This window comes from Lathamus discolor, chromosome 9 (assembly GCF_037157495.1).
Source record: "Lathamus discolor isolate bLatDis1 chromosome 9, bLatDis1.hap1, whole genome shotgun sequence".
In the NCBI taxonomy this organism is placed as follows: Eukaryota; Metazoa; Chordata; class Aves; order Psittaciformes; family Psittacidae; genus Lathamus; species Lathamus discolor.
In genome coordinates this window covers 12,259,832-12,281,032 of record NC_088892.1, presented here as the reverse complement: position 1 = coordinate 12,281,032, position 21,201 = coordinate 12,259,832, and the positions used below count along the sequence as shown (strand labels likewise).

Here is a 21,201-nt window from a genome sequence, read left to right as displayed (position 1 = left end):
ATAGAGGAAGTCACAGGGTATCTCTTGGGAGAAGAGAAAAAGGAGAAAAAAGTACCTCATTCTTGTTATGCATCTATTCTGCTAAATGCCACATTTCTACTTAGAAAACTAAAATGCTGATGTGGAAAGTGTGCTGACAGAGCTGGAAAGGAGAGGAAAAAGGGGCCTGTATGAAACAAAAATTAATGCTCGTATGATTATTCATTCATTGCTTAAACATACCCTTCGGAGCAATGGTAAAAGAAAGCAGACTATCCAAATACAAGTGCCATGTAAACTACCCTTCAATCCAGTACAGTAACAGTTTATACTTAATAATGCCTGAGAGTAAAGGAAATATTAAAGACATTTATTATGCAAAGAGAAGCTTCCAAAAGCCCTGAGTATTTAAGTACTGAAAGAAATGGGTTTGTGTATGACAGGGATACATACTACTGCTATCCCAGGATAGCATGTCCTCATCTTTCTGGAGAGGGAAGAAACACAGTCACAAAAGTCTTTGTTAAGAACTCTTTTTTCCTCATTTGCTTCTGTTATTGCCATGCCTGAGACGAGGGGGCAGCTTTTCTTCCTGCAAGGGGCAAATGTTTCTTTCACAGCTCATGACTGTAAAAAACAAATGCCAGAGGACTGCAAATAATCACTGGACTGATTAAAACATAACTTATTCAGAGTTTGGCATGTTTACAAAATGCTGGTACTAGCTCCCAGGAAAAACAAAACCAAAAACAAAACCAAAAAAGACAAAAATAATCCAAATGTAAACTGGAGCTGATATAGGAACAAGTGCTTCCAACTCACTCTCTTTTTTTTTTTTTTGTGTACTAATATGCTATTACCAATGACAACTGTGCCCTTTGCTGCACCCATCTCCTCCACCTTTAGTTTTTCTTGAACATACAGAGACTATGCACACACACGATCCACTCTGCTCTCAGAAATAATCCTGTCATTGTCCTAGAATGACCTCCCACTGCACAAATTTAGGTGCACGTGTTTGAATCTTTACAAGATCAAGCTGTTATTGCAATGTCTTAGACTAGGATATCATACTATTTTGTCTGCATTACAGGGCTTACCCTCTGTGAGTCTCTCATCAATTCTGTAAGGGGGAAAAATATCTTGGCACAGCTTGTCCATAACCTGCATGCACATCTGCCTCTGTCTGACACTGATCTAAGGTATCACATTTTCATTACTTCAATAAGAAATGTTAAATGATTTTGTTGGTTTTATAGAGAATATTATTTATGCTACAGTAATGCATTTCCTATCTTCTTCTTTTAACATTCCCATATGAAAAGGGTTAAATTGTAATATAGGATTACTTTTCGTTAACAGTAGTGCTTTTTAAGAATTACATACTGATAATGGTAGTATTTGCCTTTCAGTATACTATAAAAAATTTAACTTTAAACCAGATATTCAATAAAGCGATTAGCCTTCAAAGCCCTAAGAAAAGATGCTATATTCTGATTGTGGATTTCTATCAATTATTAGTGCTGGCTGCTTGAAACAGTACAAAGTGCTCAAGAAAGAAATATTACACAGCCAGCATGCCCGACTGATACGGTTCCTAAATGTACAGTTTCTGAAGACAGCTCATGATAGTGTTTGGCTTTCAAACCTTAATGTTAACAGCTTTGATGGGACTGCTTCTAATTTGTATTTAAGACCCATTACCTCTTCCCCTAAGCAGTCTCTGTGAAACATCATTTGTTCTAGGGGGATATTTGCCATCCAGCACAGCTCTGTAATGGCCGTTAATTCACACCATTTTGCTTGCTCCTGTATTAACCAGCAAACTGTGAATCATCCCAGTGTTTCCAGACTCGCAGATGTACGAGGGAACCACCAAGGCCAGTTCAGTTTCTCTCCCCATTCAGACATGGAGACAATATCAGTTCCTGTTTACAGCCACGGCTTTGTTTTCCCCCACCCACATGCTGAAATTTCTCCAAAATGCCCAAAGAGAAGAAGAAAAAAACAGAGACTGAGTTCATTTTACCAGGAAAGTTATTTCTAGGTATTGCATCTGAAAGAAAACATGTTTGTACTTTTATTTGGTGAGCAGCCTTCACTGCAGAGAGACGGAATGACGGAGAAGCAGGAGGACACAGTAGGCTGCTCCAGCCACCCCACCCTGAGGAACTGCCGGCCGGCGCCAGGCACACGAGTTAACAGCATCTGAGGGACTCTCTTATTTGTCTGCTTTTTATTCTAATTGTTAAATTAGGCTTTGGCCCTGTAACTATTTCTGCCTGGTGGAAATGCAGATGTGATTTTAGGCTGCTACAAGACAATACCAGGTAGACGCCACCCCCAAATTCAAGGGTACAAACAGTGCTTTCACGGTATCGCTGCAAAAAGTATTAAAGGCAGTTGTTAATGTAAGCATCAAATTTGAGGTAGTAAGAAGGGCATGATTTTGGGGAAGTAGGCACATTTACTGAAGGCCAGCCTGCTTTTAGATCAAAATAAGCTCCCCTAAAATTGTCATTTACTAGGAAAGATACCGGAAACACAGACAACAAAAAACTTATCTTCCACAAATGGGAGGGAAAAGTGGAATTAAGATGTTCTGATATTAATGGGTATTTACAGCACAGGTGAAACAAAGCTGGGTGTACAATAGGGTCATAGAAACCATTTTCTCATTGCTATTCAGCAGGAGACTATGCCATGAATGCACCTTTTTAATATAAGAATTATGGGTGCACTAACTTGTAAATGAGGATGCAAGTAGCATGTTTTGCCCATCCGTAACCACTATTCATGTTGTTATTTTTAAGAATGATACACAAGAAGGAAGTTATGGCATTCATTATGAAGCCAAACAGTGCGAAGGTCACCGAGTCTTCCCCTAGATTCCTTGCTTGTTTATAGCTTCATTGCATCTAAGGGCACAGTTGAGAAAAAAATACGTTCAAACCCTTTTGCTCAACTGCTTATTAATTTAAAGATTTCTGCATATGGATGGGTTTCGGTTTTGTTCCTTTTTTTTTTTTTTTGTGGTAAAAAAGAAACAGTATGGGTTACTTAGGAAAAAAGAAAGCAAGAAAATCTGCAGCTGGGGCCTGATTCAGCTGATGTTTAGCCCAGGGGAACTTGTGAATACTGCTACCAAGCTGCCTAGAAAACCCGAGAGAAACTGCCCACCCAGGCTGGCAGGATAAGAGTGGTTTTGGTACAAATGGGTGCCAGAATATAGTTTCACATCAAATGAATCACACACTTTTTAGCATGATATCACCACTTTAGAGAGAAGAGTTTCTCTCCCACTGCACACTGCAGAGCAGAAGGAAACAACAGTCTGTTGCTTAAAACTCAAAACCACAGAAGCAAGAGGGGGTTTTTTGGGTTAATGTAGAACCTCTCTGCGATGCACACTCTGCTCTGCTCTCCGCATACGGGACTGGGGGCTACAGCACTGCCATACAGCTTGGGTCCAGGGCACGAGGGAACCTGTTAAAAGCACCCTGGCATGCTGAAATACAATGCCTTCATAAAAGAGAAATTTAGGACAAGTCACATTTCCATCTACATGTTCACAGCACACAAGTCCTACTTCCTCTTGTCTTTCCCCACGAAAACCCTGAACAATACCCACATCAGTCGTGTCCGTCCCCCCCCCCCCCGTCTCCCTCTATCGCTTCATAGTCCTGCAGGTAACAAGGGCTGTCTTCACCTTCCAGCACCCCTTTCTGGTGTTTATAGCACCTTCTATGTCTCTTTCTTTCTTTCCAAATAGACATTTTTGTCCAGCGTGAGATTCCCATATATGTCTGTGTCCCAAGCGTTAAACTGCTGGCAAAACATCTTCCATTTTATTAAACAGGTCATAACTAAGGGAAAGACCTGGCTGGACTGAGGAAAGTGCTGCAGCTTTGGTTTAGTGTTCATATTAATTTCAGATCCAAAGGAGGGTGATGGTGAGGTTGGGGGATGATGCTCCCCACATGGTGTTCAGAAGGATCTGGTCTATTTACAAGCTTCTCCTCTGCAGATTGCTCCCCATAATGATGTGCTATGTGGTGTGCGAAAGCGCTTTCAGCACAACAGATAGCTAAACTGGAAGGAATGATGAGTGCATTAGGGAGAGCTGCTAGAAATATCAGTGCCTGTAAATATCTTTAAATACAAGCCAAAGAACTGAGAAGGTTAAGACATGGCTACAAGGACTTGACCATAGCAGGGAAATGCTTTGGAATACCTGTAATCTAAGAGATGACAACAACACAGATGATTTAAAACACACTGCAAAAGAGCAATAGGCTAAGAAGGTCAGACGTGAACCAAGATTTTATCTTCATTACTGCTCTTCTGAAAATCCTACGTTGCTGTTGGCATGTTGAGGCCAAACACCCCCTTTCTTTTCACAAGTTTATTCCTTACTTTCCAAAACTTATCTTGCAGTATTTATTCACAGGGGAGGGAGAAGGGACAAGATGCCAGTCTGACAGTTAACAGTCAAGCTCCTTTCAGACTCTTCTGAACAAAGGGAGAATCTCCAGTCTTGAAAAAGATAACAACGAAGTTGCAAGTGCACAGATAGATAGAAATTCAGAAATGACCATTCAAGAAGATGTTTCTACATCTGTGGAGAGGTCAAACTCTAGGCTCGGCCTTATTGCTCTCTGTAATCCAGATTCATCGCCAGCTTCCTTTGTTCACCTATTCAAAGGCACTTAATTAGCTAGAGGGCTTGCTGCTTTTGCCTTCAAAAGCTCTCCACTCCCACAAAGGCTTTGCTTTGGTATTGTGCTACCATTGCCTTTTGAAACCAAATCTGTTTTACTTCTCCACAGAATTAGTAAAAGAAAAAAAAAAATCCACCAATATCTTAAAAACTTTTTCCAGAGAAAAAAGAGGAGAGGGAGAGGAGAAACAAAGATGAGGGGAAATACCAGCAGAGTTTCATTCAAAGTGGCTTTAAAGTAAGTTTGACACTTACAGAAAAAGGGGGGATGGAGATGAAACTGCAGATGAAATCTGACCAGTATTTAAGGTCTTACTAGTAACACATGATACTGTAGTTGGTTTATCTGTTAGGAAGACTCCTTGTGACATCATGGAAATCGCAAATAAAACATTATTTTTCCCTGTACTTACAAGAGGACCGCATATACTCAGGTGCTGTGTGGGCTGTGCTCTCTGCTTCTCCAAACTCTTAATCAGTCTGCATCAGAGCTTATAAACCTGAAGTGCTGCTAAATCAGAACAGTCTCACCTATCAGTCATGGTGCACGGACTTTTCACGGGCAGCAATAACTTCGCATAACACAGGACACCAGGAATCAGCCCCTGGAATTAACTTTTCTGTTTATATTAATATAAGAACCAGTATAATTTTGTATTCCATTAGATTTATTTAACTTTTGACATCCAAGCTCTGGGTCAGCTTGTTCTTTATATCAATGCATTTCTTCAGTTTTGTGTCTATATTTAGAGAACTCATGCTCAGAAACAAGATTTTATGTCTAATTCCCTCGCACCGACTCCCCTTTCTCCACCCCCCCCCCCCCCCACAGTATATTTAATCTTGTTCAGGGGTTTTGGTCTTTCTCTGCAACCTATAATTTAGTCTGCCAACTCAGATACTATATTGCTGCTTTTACCACAGTTAAAGAAACACTGTCAAGTCCTTTTCAAAGGTTTTCTTAGTCTTCAGTATATTCTTCACTATCTCATATACTGTCCACATGTAGTAAAATACAACTGTTTTTGCTGCAAATTATACTATTTTTCTCTCTGTCTCTTTTCCTATCAGTTTTCCTCTGCCATCATTTTTGGCAATGGAGCTGAAACAAATATACCCTTCACTGACTATCCAGTATACAAGTATCTGGATGTCAGCAGGAATGCAGAGGGCTCTAAGAATAGCACATTCAGTTCCTACAGTGCAAGCGGAGCTCAGAAATGCACAGTGTGTCCCACCCAAACAATGGCTATTTATTAGCTATAGCCCCCCAACAAAACAACCTTTTAAGTTGTGTTTCGGTTTCCAACATCTCACACACAGGGCAGTGCGCAGGACTGTCCCTCCTCCCTCAGACTCTCAAGTTTTAACTCAGACAAACTTGGGCTTGGAAAAGTAACAGCCACCCAAAGGGCTTCTTTTATTCCACAGTCTTAAACTGCAAAGATCACAGCTTCGTTTTCCTGCCCTCAGGGGAACCCTCCCTTCCCTTCACAAAGACCTCTGTTCTTATATTGGTGAGAGCAAAAGAAGAGCTCTTCTGGAAGCGGTGATGCAGTATCAGCATTGCTGAAGGCAGAATTGGGCCCAATGTATCTGACATGCCAGAATAGGAGATGTGCAAGTCCAAACTGTATTTAGTCAGGAAAATCAGGGAGATACCCAACCATTCAACCTGCCTGGGCAAATGCAGCTTTTCATTCCCCCAGAAACAGCTAATAAAGTCAAGTGGCTAAGCTTAAGCCCAGAAAACAGTGTGTGACAGTTTTGCAGACTATCTTTGACTCTCTGACATTTACTACAGTCTTTACATTGTGGATTTATTAGTCCAGACCTTTGAGTATAATTTCACTCAGCAAGCATCAGTCCTACATGAGTAAAATGAAAACCTGTACACATTCACAAGAGCAATGTTAGCACCACCAGGCTTTGCAATATCATACAATGCAACCCGTCAGTGCCTCAATCAATATCTGTCAATGCTCAACAATAAAGACATAGTGCTTCGGATGGGAAAAGATTAGCCCTTATCAGATTTACCAGTTGTCCAGGCAATGGACAGGATCAGGGATGCACACTGGTTACGCTTAAGAGATACATCATGAAGTACAGAAGTGGTAGAGCTGTGGGTAGTAACGCAGCTTTTGGAATGCAGAGTCTTTCTTTAATATGCATTGAAACAACAGCAAAAAGCTCATTCCGGGGCTGTGTCCCAGGGCTGCTCTCTTCCCCATGTTGCTCTGCCTGCTACAAGGATCAGATTTCATGGTTTATTGTTCTCCCTCCAACTGGCCACCATCCACATTCTTCTCCCGCACAAAGCTGCACCTCTTGCTCAAAAGAAGAAAGCACTATGCCTTCTTTTTGTGAATTTTAGTCACATTTACAAACACACACACATAGAGCAAGGGGATGACTTCTAAACATTCCAAGGAATGCTGCTGGTTTTCGTTGAGCAAATTTCTGCGAATGAGGCTGAAAAAGGCAACTTTCCACCAGAAGGTTACTAATTTTTGAAGATAGTGAAGTTGTGTCCCCTGTCTTCTGAACATTTAATGTATTGCCTTTTAATGAAACAACTGCTCCATGCTTGAAAAGTCACATTCATCACCTGCCTTAGGAAGGAATTAGGAAGGAGATGCTGAAAAGCTCAGATTCAGCTCTGGGTACACTGCTGGAGATCAAAACAACAGTCATTGGAACTATTTTCCTACAATGGAGTAAAATTGGTGCACAGCAGGTCAGGTCCAAAATTTCAGTATCAACATCTCAATGAAAATAAGAACTCTGTTGCAGACAAATAACAGATCAACATGCTAGAGTCAAAGAAACACAGCAAATACCCCGGAATTTTAAGGTTTCCCACCTAGAGTATTTTTTTCCATGTTATTTTCTTTTAATTCAGCACTCAGGGTCCATTTTCTTCTACAAGATTTGCAGTAAAGTCATCAAAGCCTAACAAATGCTCCACTCTTCAACATCCACCATCTTTCTTCCACAGCTCAACAGACTGTACAATTGAAGCACTGGCATCTGGTGTGTCATTATTGTAGCACAAGTGTTCCTTGTAAAATGAGGGAGGCACCATAAGCTTACCTAACTAGTCTGAAAATGTAAAATGCTCATCACCTGTAATCACTGCCTTAACTGTCCTTGATCTTTACTAATAGCCACCGGATTATAACAGCTCTCTCTCTGATGGTGAGAATCAGCTAAAACAGCACAGGCAGAAAAGGAAAGTTGCTGGAAGAGGGGCTATTTTGGCCAATTAAAGAGACTCAGTGCAGGAATTTTTCCCCTTTTCTTTTGGCTAACCAGTGATGGAGGGGGTTCAGAGGTGTAAGACAAAAATGCAAAATGCAAAGCAGGGAAAACTAGGGCACAGGAAACCTCAGGAATCCAACAGGGATGTGGCAATTCCACCCAGCAGCAGAGCCAGAAAAAAGAAATATGCTCAAAGGTTATGGACACACGATCAAAAGCGATCATGTTACTGCAGTTAACAACTTACTAGCCATCATCTGAGATGCAGTAAAGCACCATGAAGGTATTCTTCACCCACACTGCTCCTGACCAAACCATCTGATGGGCTGTAATGCATGAAGCTGCAGCAATTTACTCATTTCAATCTCACTGCCCATCCATACTCTTAGATTCCAAGCCAGAAAAACCCTCTGTGTTTTATTTGGGTCCCACTGCACACAAACAGGGTCTTCACGTGCTTATAGCAACATAATTGCTTCAGGCCTTCATTAAATTAGGGGGCTTATATTGATAACCCTTGAAAGTGAACTATTAATGCCATATTGTTACATGTTATGTATTTGGATAAGCAAATTTGGAGAGTGACCAGTCCTGTCCAGTTGTCTGTTTTAAGCTGCTGCATTGAAATACTGAGTACTGAGTGTGCACAACCTGAAAGATAGTGACTTGATCCTAAAGTGGCACAATGAGAATGCACCTCATTGATTTACTACAACGAAGCTGTAACTATCCCCTTATTTCTCATAGCTGCCATAAGACAAGGTTACACCAAGTCATCTACATTGAAGAAATCTACCTCCACTGAAGAAATCCACCTCCACTGAAGAAATCCACCTCTGTAAGAACCACTCACTTAGCAGTGAAGAAGAGCAAAACAATCCAGGCTCTGGAGCATATTCCTCAGCTAAGCACCACTCTCTCCAGCAAATCCTAGCAAAGCTTCAGAAATCAAGCTCTGTGTTTGCTGGGTGAGAAGCATTTCAATCCTTCATGAGGAGTTGCTGGAGTTCCTGTGTGTGCAACTAAGCAACTTGAAGGATTCTGCTTCCAGAGGTGGTTCAGCCTAACAAGGTACGTGGCTTTGGTGGTGAGGTTCAATGTTTCATACTATTCTTGCTAGCAAAAAGATAGCTATTTATTCCTCATACCCAGGCTGCTCTCAGACTGAGGCTCCATGTCCTTCCTTGCCCTGAAGTCCCCGTTCACAGTAAATCTCTGATGCACAGTGGTAGAGGATGGTGCTTTGCGCCTCTCCTTGAGTCTCAGGGAGAAATTGCTGGAGAGAAATCATGGCTGTGTCTCACTGCTGCCAGCTGCATTTTTGCATTTACCAGCTTGGCTGGTATCACGGATCAACAGAGGGTGGGGAATGGCCCTCAGCCAAAGCAGGGCATTGCTCCTGGCAAGTGCTAGCAACAAGTATTTCAAGTCTACCTCTGCTGTTAAGGAGCTGTACTGTTTGACCTGCTGTATATGGAGTCATATTTTAACTTTGCTTCTCACCCCACCTGATCTTTTCTAGCCTCAGAAGCATAACACAGAGAGTAGCTTCTTGAAGGGCACTAAGAAAAGATACTCTCACTAAAAGATGATGAGAAACGTTACAGGAACATCTGTACAGCTTACAATATAAGCTAACTAAGAATACATACAAAACATAGCTCCATGCTAGCTCTATGAAGAAAATTAACTCTATCCCGATCAAAACCAGCACAATCACCTCTACACATAAAAATAATCCGGTTTAGTGGCATGAAATGTGTTTCGCCTAATGGCACAAAAGTTCTCCACTTGGCTAGAAGAGACAATGCACAGTGGAATTACGGGACATTTCAACTAAAGAAATAAAGTTACTCCGATAACACCAGCATGATGTCATTGCCTTGTCCATGCATACACTAAGCAAACCCCAGAAGTTTAGTGACGTCACATTTGACACACCAAGGAAAGTAAAAATAAGAAAGCAAACAGCTCAGTATTTTCACGCAAGCCCTGTAATACAGAAGAGATGTTCTCACCTGTCTGCTCTGAGATGGCAATGTGGCAGGCTGCATGTGCCTCTGCATCCGATGTGGCGGCATCAGCTGCCGAAACTGCTGCTGCAGAAACTGGCTGTTGTTAGTCTGCTGGGGAGGCTGTGCGGCTGGAGATGGCTGCTGCTGCTGCGGCTGTTGCTGCTGGAGATAGTGAATGAGGGACTGCTGCCCTTGTCCTGCTGTCAGAGGTGCTATCTTTTGAGTAGCTGACTCTGAGGCAAAGTGAGACAGTGGTTTGGTGTTATTGAAAGAAAACTGGTCTTGGCTAGCAGGGCTGTCAGCCACTAGACCTGGCTGCAAGCTAGTGGATGGCTGTTGCATAATTATGTTCATATTTTTGGACTGCCCTGTAGTCATTGACTTAAAAAGCGAGCTCTGCATATTCGTAGGGTTGCTGGTGGGAGTGATGTTAGAGATTAATGTACCTTGGGGACTGAAGGGCTGCTGATGCAGAGCTGGGCTTGACAGCTTTTCTGGCCTGTACGGTGGAGAAGGTCCAGTATTTGTGGAGGCCATGCTGGCAACCAAGTTGTTCTGTGGACTTTTAATGTTGTTGGCTGGTAAGCTGGCTGCTGTCAGGGTGGGCAGCATGGAGCTCTGTGGGCTGAAGGGCTGCTGGTTCAGAGCCGGGCTGGAGAGCTTCTCAGACACATAGGGAGGAGAGGGGCCACTGGATGGGGTGCTGCTGGAAGTCATGCTTGAAAGCAGGGTGTTTTGAGGACTCTGAATGTTGTTTCCTTGTAAATTATTAGCAGGCATGCCAGACACCATTACATTTTGCGGACTGAAAGGCTGATGGTGTGGGGATGATCCTGCCCTGTAAGGTGGAGAGAGTCCAGGAGGAGACATATTTGGCCAGCTAGGAGGCTGTACTTGTTGCTTAGTAGTAGACACCTGCTTGCTAGCTGCCAGCTGCTTTAGCTGCTGAGCATGCCAGTTGGAGCCAGGTAGATTGGGTAAGGGTACTGGAAGCATAGGTGGTGGCTGGTTCTTGCTCTGAGCTGCTGTAGAGATGGGCGATGCAACAGGTTTGTTTGAGGAAGGAACCTGGAAGTTGGCTCCAGCAGACGATGGTCTCATCTGAGGAGATCCTCCACTGGTCGGATTGCAACCCGGAGAAAAATCTTTGTTAGCAACATGGTTCTCCAAGTGGGAGGTCTGTGGGGAGGACTTTGGAGTGGTACTTATGCTTGGTTGAGAATGACTCAGCCCAAGTGGCTCTTCAGCTTTGCTGCACAAAATTTTCTCCAGGTCCAGGTCATTGGGAGAAGGATCGGGCATTTTTGTCAGCTCTTCCAATAGATCTTGCAGCTCTTGGTCCACAGACTGCAAACTGTTTCCTTTCTCATCATAGTGGACAATGTTATTGTTTTGCGCTCCTATTGATCCCTTCTGATTTATTTCGGTGTTGGGTGGCACTGAAAATGGGGAACCAATGCCACCACCATTTATGTGATTGTTTTCAAGGAGCACTGGATGACTTGCGACTCCCAGAGAGGAAGCACTGTGACCAGTGGAGAACGGAGAACTTTGCATTTCTGGACACGCCACATTCGGATTGGCACCTTGGCCCATGGCAAGGTTTACATCGTCAAGACAAAGTCTTTTACTGTCATTTGGGAAAATGACATCAGGCATGCCGCTGGAGGCAGGAGAGCTGTCATCTTCCAGTTTCCTTTTAATGGATCCTTGTAACTGTGAAAATAAAAAAGGAAGAAGAAGGGATCCATTATTGACCTTATTCTAACATGCTCTGAAGCTCCACACTGTAACACTGGGTTGGAGATAAAGAAAATTAAATCATATAATTAAAAAACCAATCATCTGAGACAAATTCAATCAGGATTTAAGTGGCTGCAACTTCACTGAAATCAAAAGAATTATAGTCAGACAAATGCTAAATCTCACATATTGGCCTTACGACAGATGTTAAAACTATACAGTACTGTCTGTCATGTGAACTGTAATAGAAGTTTTTTGAATAGTTTCTGGTTCCATTTCAATTAAGACATTATACTCCCTGCATAACAAACATGCCTACATTTTTATGATAACATTTTTTAGGTCTAAATGGCAGATCTGAATGAAACCCTGGACTGAATTTAGTGACCTTCTGCCAGTGACTCGTATTAAATTCAGACCTGGGACAACTAAATTGTTTTACATTCTTTATAGGCAGGACATCTGAAATAACTGGCATACTTTCTAAACAAACCAAACCAAAACAAATTCTCAACTATCTATCTAAACAGACTTTCAAGCCTCCAACTCACAGATGTTTTGGATTTCAGAAACAGTAAATAACCTCTTATTTTTTGTTTATTCCTCTAAGTCTAAGGCAGTATCGGCTTTATTATTTTGAAGGATTGCAAGTCATTCACAAAAATGGAAGGGTTTTCAAAATGTATCAAATAAGTATCTTGATCTACAAGAATCTGTAAGGTTGTAAATCCACAAATCTTCAGGGAAAAAATCTGCCTTCAAACTGAGAACAATGCTTCTAATACTAATTCAGCACAATATGGCAACCTCTTCCAAATATACTCATCTGTGGTTTTCAGTTTTAAGAAGCGTGACCTGTATGTCATAGGATTAATCAGACATTAACATTGCTGCTTCAAGTTAAGGGAAATAAGCGTTACATTCTTGTTTATCAATACAGGGAGGCAGCATTTTGGTAAGTATCTAATCAGCAATGGGAAAACCATAGAATGTCACTGTTCCTCTAAGGCAGCTCCCAGTAAAGCCTCTCCCTGCTCTGGCCTACAACTGCAAGTGCTACCAGTCATCTAGTGCCATGAAAAAAGATCACATCTAATATCAGCTCATATCACCAGAAAAGTCCCACCACCTAACCCCAGTGTAACCAGGTGCATTCTAGGGCTGTGGTAAGTGATGACTAACTTCTAAATTTTACACTAATGATTGAGCATGTCACAGTTTTGCCTGAGAATCACTACACAACAGCCAGCAACTTTGGTGCTCTTAGAGCACCATCACCACAGGGTGTGTGGAGGCTGCAGGGCACAAGTTGGGCAAACCTTGTGTGGCTCCTTCTGCAACGAAGGCCACTGGCTCCCCACTAAATTCAGCCTATTTTCAAGCAGTCCTGAACATGCTTTATTCTGACCTGGGAACATGGGAGAGCTGCCCAGTGGCTCACTCAGGTGGACTCACATGAGTGCTGTCTCATCAATTATTTCTGATTTGGTGGGCAGACAGAAGGTTGCAGATCTGTGCCTACAGTTGCTTAGGCTACAGATGCAGTTTAGGATTAGTACTGGTCATTGCCATGCTAGCATCCAGCTTACCCAGACATTTGGAGGAGAGTGAGAACATACAAGCTAATTGTACATGATCATCATGGCGGATGGAAAAGCAGGCCTGCATGCTACAGGGAGCTGCTGATCAGCTTTTAAGTGGAGTTTACCTACCCTCTACCAACAGATGCAGCAGTTTTGCATGGCATTGTGGCAAAGACCCTTTGACATGGATATTTTCCCCTCACCCTCTAAGAGCTATCCCTCACTAGAGCAATGAATACTCCTCCCCTGTGACCTCCAGTTGCATTGTTTTCACATGGGTTGCACTCAAAAACCACTGGCAAGTGAGAGCTAGTGCTGGAGCATTGCTTTCAGCCACTGTTCAGAGGTTACCCCACAGCCCTCCTTGGTCACAGTGCTACGTGTGGTTTGAATCGCTGGTCTGCGAGACACTGCCTTCACAGCTCGCCAGAGACAACTGAAGCATCAGAGATTTGATTATTCCTCTAGACTGATGAGGCCAAAATTTGCTTAGCTTTGGGAAATGGAATAAGGCCTAAATCTTCTCCAAAGTGTAGGTCTAATGATGGATGAAATTGTTTTCCTTCATTTTCTGTGCTAAAACTAAGCCAGAGCTACATGTTTCAACAAATGTTGCCCTGTGTAGGCTGAAACATGTTGGTAGAGCGTAACTACACACATTTAAAACCAGACACGTATAGAGAATCTGTGCAGGGGTTTCACACATCCAAAATAAACACAGCATGTTCCCAAGTTGCACCCTGGGAACCTTCAGGCAGGAAGTGGTGGGGGATCTCCCACACTTGGCCAGCTGACATGCTGGCATGCATGTCCTTGCCAGTGCTGCTTCTGCCATAGGACATTCCTATGCGCTGAGTTAGTGGGGAAAAATTTGGGCTTTCTAAACACTTTGAAAAATAGCTTTTTAACTGTTGCACTGGGGAATAAATGCGATGGGAAAACAAAGCTCCATTTCCCCAAGACTATTACTAGATATAAGCAGATAAATGAGGCCATAGCTTTCAGATGGCATGGGCATTCCAAAACTGGGGCTTTAAATAGGTTTTTAAACAGGATGTTGTTGCTTAGCCCACGCAAGAAGCCTGGCCGTAAGAGAGGCAGGGAAATTAGCTGATGTGTCGTGTTCTCTTGAAAAACAAGCTTTCTGTTTCCCAGGTGAACATTTGCACAAGGACTGTAAAATCCGCAACACCAGTTTCCCCAGGTGCAGGCAGGTGTAACTCCTCAGAATTTAGTAGCATTGCTAGATTTGACTACATCCCCAAATTTGAGAGAGGAAGACACCATCCTTAAAGCAACTAAAGAAATCATAGAATAATTTTGGTTAGAAGGAATGCCTGTGTATCATGAGCCCTCTGCTTCAAACAGACCACAGATGAAAAGAGCAGACCACAGCATTTCACCAGGCGCACAAGCACGAAGTATCAGGTACATGCAGAAATCTTTCCTTGGGCTGGCTGGGGTTCAGTATTCCCCGCTGAAACACAAGTGGTTGTGATTCCATACAAATATGTTAACAACAACAGTGGCAGGAGATTATCAGTGAGGCACTACAACTTTAAGCACCAGGAGCTTTTGATGTAACTAATTCAAGAAGCTGCTTGTACCAGATCATGCAGCCAGTGCTCTCAAGACATTTTAAGACCATGTCTTCAAAGCCTACAGCTTATGCTATTTGTCAAAATCAACAGAAACGAGACGACCACCAAAATATGTTCTTTTCCTTTCTCTGCTGATTAGTATATTGGGCAGCTCAAATTGGATACCTGAGAAGTGAATAGAAATATTCTAGAAACACAGAACACGCACACACATTAAGCTGGCTGGAGGCTGTTATGGCTAAGTATGGGAAATCTCCATTCATATCTGCAAGCAAGGACAAAGCACACAAGCAACAAAGGGACTCTTGCGACCTTGTCAAAATTCATTAACATGCATTGGCATGCACGGCCTCACTTCTGTTTGGGAATACCTGGAAACAAAGGCAGGCCCTCCAGTTTGGGGAATATCTGATTATGAGTCCTCAGGTTTTCTTTTATAAGTGCAAGTGCCATGATCCCAGCACTACTATCCTTTCAAAACCAACAGGCTGTCTTTCTGGGAGAGATCCAAGTTACAAATGAGTAGTGCTGCTACTCCACAATGGCAGTGTAACAAGAATAAGTAATAGCTATTTACTCTGTCCTGTGTGAGAAAGCCATACAGCTGTGGTTACAAACATCTAGTTTGTTCGATACTACCTCTTTGCACAGAACCAATTCCTGACGTATGGGCAGAGCACTCCACAGGCTTCTCTTGTGCAAGGAAGACAAGCCGGCGTCAGCAAGCAAAACTAGTCCTCGGCTGCACCCTCTCCTAAACCAAGCTCTCTGAAGTTGCCCACTTGGGTCACTTTTGGCATCAGGCTCTTTCCAAACTCAGGAGGTGGTGCTGACCTTGAGTAACTTACTATTTCTCAATGAAGGGAGAAAGGAAGGCTGGACGTGGCAAAAACTGAAGCAGAGATCAGTGTTAATAAACACACACTATAGTGGTCCCATTGAATTTTAATAACCAATTGAATGGACACCTCTGCCTTGCTGTCAACTCAGCCTTCCTCCTTTAACACATCAGCTGTCCTTGGTTGCCACTCCAGCTCTCCCTGTGAGCCAGGCTGCCCCATGCCCTGCTGCCAGCTCCTATTAATTTTCCACACATCACTTGCTCCTTTGCCTGCATGGTGTCTGTGAGGACGAAGCCACTGTGGTCTGCTCAGGAGAGCCTCATTTCTCCAGCCTTGCAGCAATCCCACCAGAAATAAGCCAAATCAAACTCGAAATTCCTATTTAGGTCAATGCAATGCAGAAATGAGAGAGAGGGAATACGTTAGGCAAGGTATTTCTGTGCCTCATCCTGGCTTCTGCAGCCTGTTAGAGGAGATTCAAGCCTTGATTTACAGCAACTGCAGGGTGATGATTATTGATCCGCAGCCACCCCACCCCACTCACTGCTACTGAGAGATCCAACCTACAGCAGCGATTCCCACACCTACGTGCATCTTCAAGCAAGAACTGAGCCTGATGGGACCTTGAACTGATGTCTGTAGAGCCTGCACTGTGTCCTCCTTTGGTGGCTGGTCTACCTTCCCTTGCCTCCAGCATGCACCATCGCCGGTGAAGATTCTCTTGATTTAATAGCACAAAATGGATCCATGACTGGGATATCCAGACAAGGAGTCAGATAATCTTCTTTCACTGGGAGTCTCAAGGCCCTTGTAACTCTCGGGAAATGCCAGCTGTTGGCTTTTCTGTTTATTCAACTGAAGAAAGAGAAATGATGGTAAAAGGAGATGGGGAAGGTGGGGAAAATTTCCATCTCACTACAGATATGGGAATTTGCAAGTGTTGTGGCAGCTTTGTACAAAGCCTTTCAGAGCAAGACCCCAGTGCCTCAGAAACCTGGTGAATCCAGGTCACCAACAGGCTGCTAAGATCTGCCATAGCTGGATTATTTTCATAGAGATTACTTTTTGTTGGAAGGGCTGAGCAATGCAGCAGCACAAGGGAAGGGAAGTCTTCTTTCCAGTATTTTTTTCAAGATATATTTCAATCTAGTTTTTACCCTTGCAAAGTATAAAACTTGAGCCTAAAGTTTGCTCAACTCAGCTGACCAGAGAATCTATCACTCTCTGTGTCTTGCAAACACTAGACACTGCCAAAACTGGAAATATGTATTTGCCAGAGGCAAACTGCAGCATTCAGCGATCAAGACTTCAGTCTCCATGGCTTCAACAAGCTTCAGCGAGACCTATCTGCCCATCAGCCCAAAATGTTTCTATCTGTTCTGACAAAAACAGCCATGTAATGAGAAAAATGGAACTGGCAATTTTCCATATAAAACAAGAAAACTTCGTAAGTGTTTCTTCTGTGCCTTAAATACACAATTTGTAAAGGTCTGTGCTCTCCACTGCTCATTTATCCACACTCTAGATAGATTTTAATGTTCTACTAATCTTTGAGGACAGCGCATGAAAAAGAGGTGAGAATTTGACTCTGTGTGTGAAGGCTGGAAAGCGGATTTGATATAATACTACCTTTTAAATGGCAGCAGTTACTTGCAGCCCTTCTTGAATGACCAGATGTGCTGCTTTCCGTAGAAGGCTGGTTTGCACATGAGCAACAAACCCCTGACGCTCATGGGCAAAGATCCTCCTTAACTAAAGCAGAACCTGGCACTGCATTAAGTGCATTTAGCACATCTGCAAGTTCCCATTAGTGCATGCTGGCTGCAGTTTGGTAACAAACACTCACATTTTGTGTCTGAATCCAGGAAAAACATGCCTCCTGCTGACCAGTGAGTAGCCAAAGCAGTCCTCAACTATGAGGAACATAAACTATGCTTTATCAAAGTCACATCTCAGGCTACAAGGAGAACTCAAGGAGGCTCAAGCAATTAAAACTACCGTTCACTTTCTCCATACCAAGATTAAACATAAGCTAAAATCACATTCCTCCTACTGCTTTGGGCTGTTTGACCCTTCTGATTTCAAATGATTTCAGCATGGGTGGACATAAAGATGTCATTTCACATTGTCACGAAAGAGATCACATTGTGATTCCAAGCTACCAAAGACATGTTTCACCATGCTTAAAAATAGCAATACCCCAAGTCCTCAGCTAAAGAGTACCAGAGTAAAGTTTACTTTGGGGTCTGCTGGGTATCTGTAGGCTGGAAAGGTGGCAGATCTGTTTGTAATGAGGTGTGGCAGTAGAGAAAGGATTACGAACAGGGAAAATACCTTCTACTCATCATGCTCATGGAAATAGGCAACTGGAACGGAGGATAAAGGAAGAGGAACTGGGGATATAAGCAGTCATTTTAACCTTGAAAGGACAGTGGTTATTAGCTAGCTTGCATGCATTATGTGGATAATTTTTGCCTGGAAATACAGCATCTCCCAATCTATAATTTACAGTGGCAATAAGAAATCCGCTGCCTTTAAAACAAGCATATTAACATAGATTGGAAGTTGCTATTTAAGCTATGCACTTGCAAACCACCTAAACACCACTGCTACATTTCTAGAACATGATCAGTACCACAAACATCAGTTGCGTTGATGGAAGCGTGCTGTGATCCTTTGCCCCATTACTGTCACCACTCATTGTGATCTCTAGTTATTCCCTCAATAAATCAGGAACCTCAAGCTGTGTTAGAAGAAAAAGAAGACAAGGTGTGTGCTTTCCCTTAATAATATGGTGATGCTCCCTGTTGTGAGTGCAAAAACATAGTAACAGCACTGTTGATCCCATGCCTGTATGCATTACCTAAATCTGAGCTGACAGACATAGCAGAGCCCATGACAAGATTTTGCTTGCTTGCATGGTTGTTCCATAGCTACCATCAATTCCCCTTCCCCATTGCACTGTTGCAGTATAACAAGTTTCTTGTTTGACTCAGGAACATATGTGAACTTTTCAATGGTGACTGCTGACCTGGCACTTCCTTTTGTCTACGTGGCCTCCTTCCCCAAGTTACCATGCAGCATAGGAAGCAATCCTGGCTGCAAATACTTAGAACTGCACTGTTCAGCTAGTAAGTGCGAAAATCCAAAACATCATGACAATACAAAACCGGAAAGATGTGATCTTACAGTAAGCTTAAACCACAGAAACTAACAGGAAATTCAACCTGGACTACCAAGAGCCTAAGGTATGAGCTTTTTTATTTCTAATCTTAACCAAAAATTAAAGGGAAGGAGATACTACAAATACGATTTTCTCATACCGATTTGTGGGAATGCAGTTGTGCTCATAACGACAGATATATGTGACCTATATCCTGCTTTACCTTACAAAGCAGCAAGTTTGTGAACAAGGTTTTTCTAATTACCCTTGTGTAAATTACAGGCAACATCACTAATATCAGTGTGAAGGTACCAATGTACGATTAGTTCCAAGGAGAAGAAACACATTGCCAAGAAGATACCTATTTTGCTATCCCACACAAGCCAGCTTCACACAAGAGACAGAGTAACATTAACTTACAGAAAAGCAAAAAGGAAAAAAACCCATCCTGAACCAGTAGCTTTGCTACTTTTCAGGTCAGGCAGAATTACCAATCTCATTTAGAAAGCACCAACAGAGATCTGCCCTATCAAAACAAATGTTCAGAGCCTTTCCGTCTTGTCTTTCCTTAGCAATTCATCTGCTTTCGGTATTAACAGCACTGTTGGAATAGAAATTTTTCTAGGAGAAAAATTGCTGTTGACAAATGGATCTGGAGGAACAGGACTACTGCTTGCTCCTGTGTTGTACTGCTAGCAGGAGATCTCTGTACAGATGCCTCTTAATCAGTCATCTGAAGACTTACAGCAATCACGTCATGCATATTGTTTGGCTGTAACTTCCACATTCCATTTAATGACAAGTGTTATTAACTAGACAGCTGAAGACAGAACAAATTCTCTGCCTCTTAGTTTTTAAGCTGTAGTACAAGAGCATTTCGTTCATATCTGGCTATAAATCAAGATCAATCTTAGACTCAACGCCTTTCCATCAGTATTACCTCATCTTACCTCAGTTTTAATACTGGCAGTATTGTTTTATATCTTTTTTTATAGTCCATTAATTTCAAAGTCCTATGGAACACTTTGCAGTAATTTTGTAGACTACATTAATTTCTCACAGCAATAGCTAGGCTGGAGAATTGCAGATCCTCTCCACTGAGCAAAAAGTGATGTTTTTGCTACTTGGGTCTACTGGGATTTGAAAGCTACTTTTCTCTCTTCTTTTTTCAGCCCCTAACATTGGCACAGTTACGCAATGACCACAAGTTAACAGAAGCTGTGTAAGAAACAGGCTGTGTATGTCGCTTAATTATGAGGTAGGTTTACCATTTACTAGATAACCAAAAAATCCAGCCCGACACTTCTTTTGAGCTACGTACTGCATTATTTTTCAAGATCCTGAAAGCCTGACTTGATAAAACTGCAGGTTCCATTTTGTCAAAAGGCATGGCTGGGGAATTAGCAGCCTGGAGGCAAAGCCTTCAATTAGGTCAAACCTGGGGACAAAAAGCTCTCCAATTCTCAGAACAATAAGGAACAATGGGATTTCAGTCTGGAAAAAGAGCATTTTTTGTTACAACAGCTGAAGGACTCACACTAACTCTCCCAAAGAATAACAGCTACAGCCTCACCTGTGTGGCTGCACCCAAAGGCTCCCACTGTGCTGCCTTACGCCTCACTGCTGAGCAGCCTTCTGCTCACTTGCTGCACTGGAAATCAATGCGTTACTGAATCCAGAGCTCTTCTGGAGGCTTGGCAGGGGACACAACATTTAAAAGAGCAGTTTGAAGTTTCTCCTAAGTGCTATCAGAAACTGAAGCACAACCCTAAGAAGGGTGGAACAAATGGGCAAGGAATGTATTCTCTCCTACACATCCATCCAGGGCCTCTGTTAGCCTCCTGGATGTTCCTCTGCCTTTCAAGTAATGAAACAATGAACTGGATATTGATTAATACAGACACATAAAAACAAGCCTCATTTAGAGTAAAAGGATCGTCAATGCAGTGAGTATCTCACTGAATGTGGGTGTAGAGAGAAATTTTTATACAGCCAGAAGCAGAAATGTTTTGGAAAGCAGAAGAGACTGGTAGTACATGTTTAATCTGTTTCTGACTACTTTGTTTTATCCTACCACTTTCATCTTTACCTATATAGCAACTCCAATATTCTCAACATGCATTAATTGGAATAGGAATGTGCTTCATTGGAAATACATTATTTGTAGGCTTCCTTCCTCCTGGACCAGCAGGATGACTGGACCAGCACACAGTGCTGGCTCCTACAACACACATGCTTTGAACAGGAGCTGTTGCATACCCAAGGACTTTAAAGTGTTTCTTGAAAACAGT

At 42.5% G+C, this 21,201-nt stretch overlaps 1 protein-coding gene across 2 annotated transcripts in view; it reads right to left on the bottom strand.

The window, feature by feature from the left end:
- MAMLD1 (mastermind like domain containing 1) overlaps window positions 1–21,201 on the bottom strand; it is a 121,288-nt gene that overhangs the window by 22,768 nt on the left and 77,319 nt on the right. For both annotated transcript variants that reach the window (XM_065689309.1, XM_065689308.1), the window contains exon 2: window positions 9,982–11,694. In XM_065689309.1, the coding sequence (XP_065545381.1) occupies window positions 9,982–11,694 (1,713 nt within the window). The remainder of the gene's footprint in view (window positions 1–9,981; window positions 11,695–21,201) is intronic.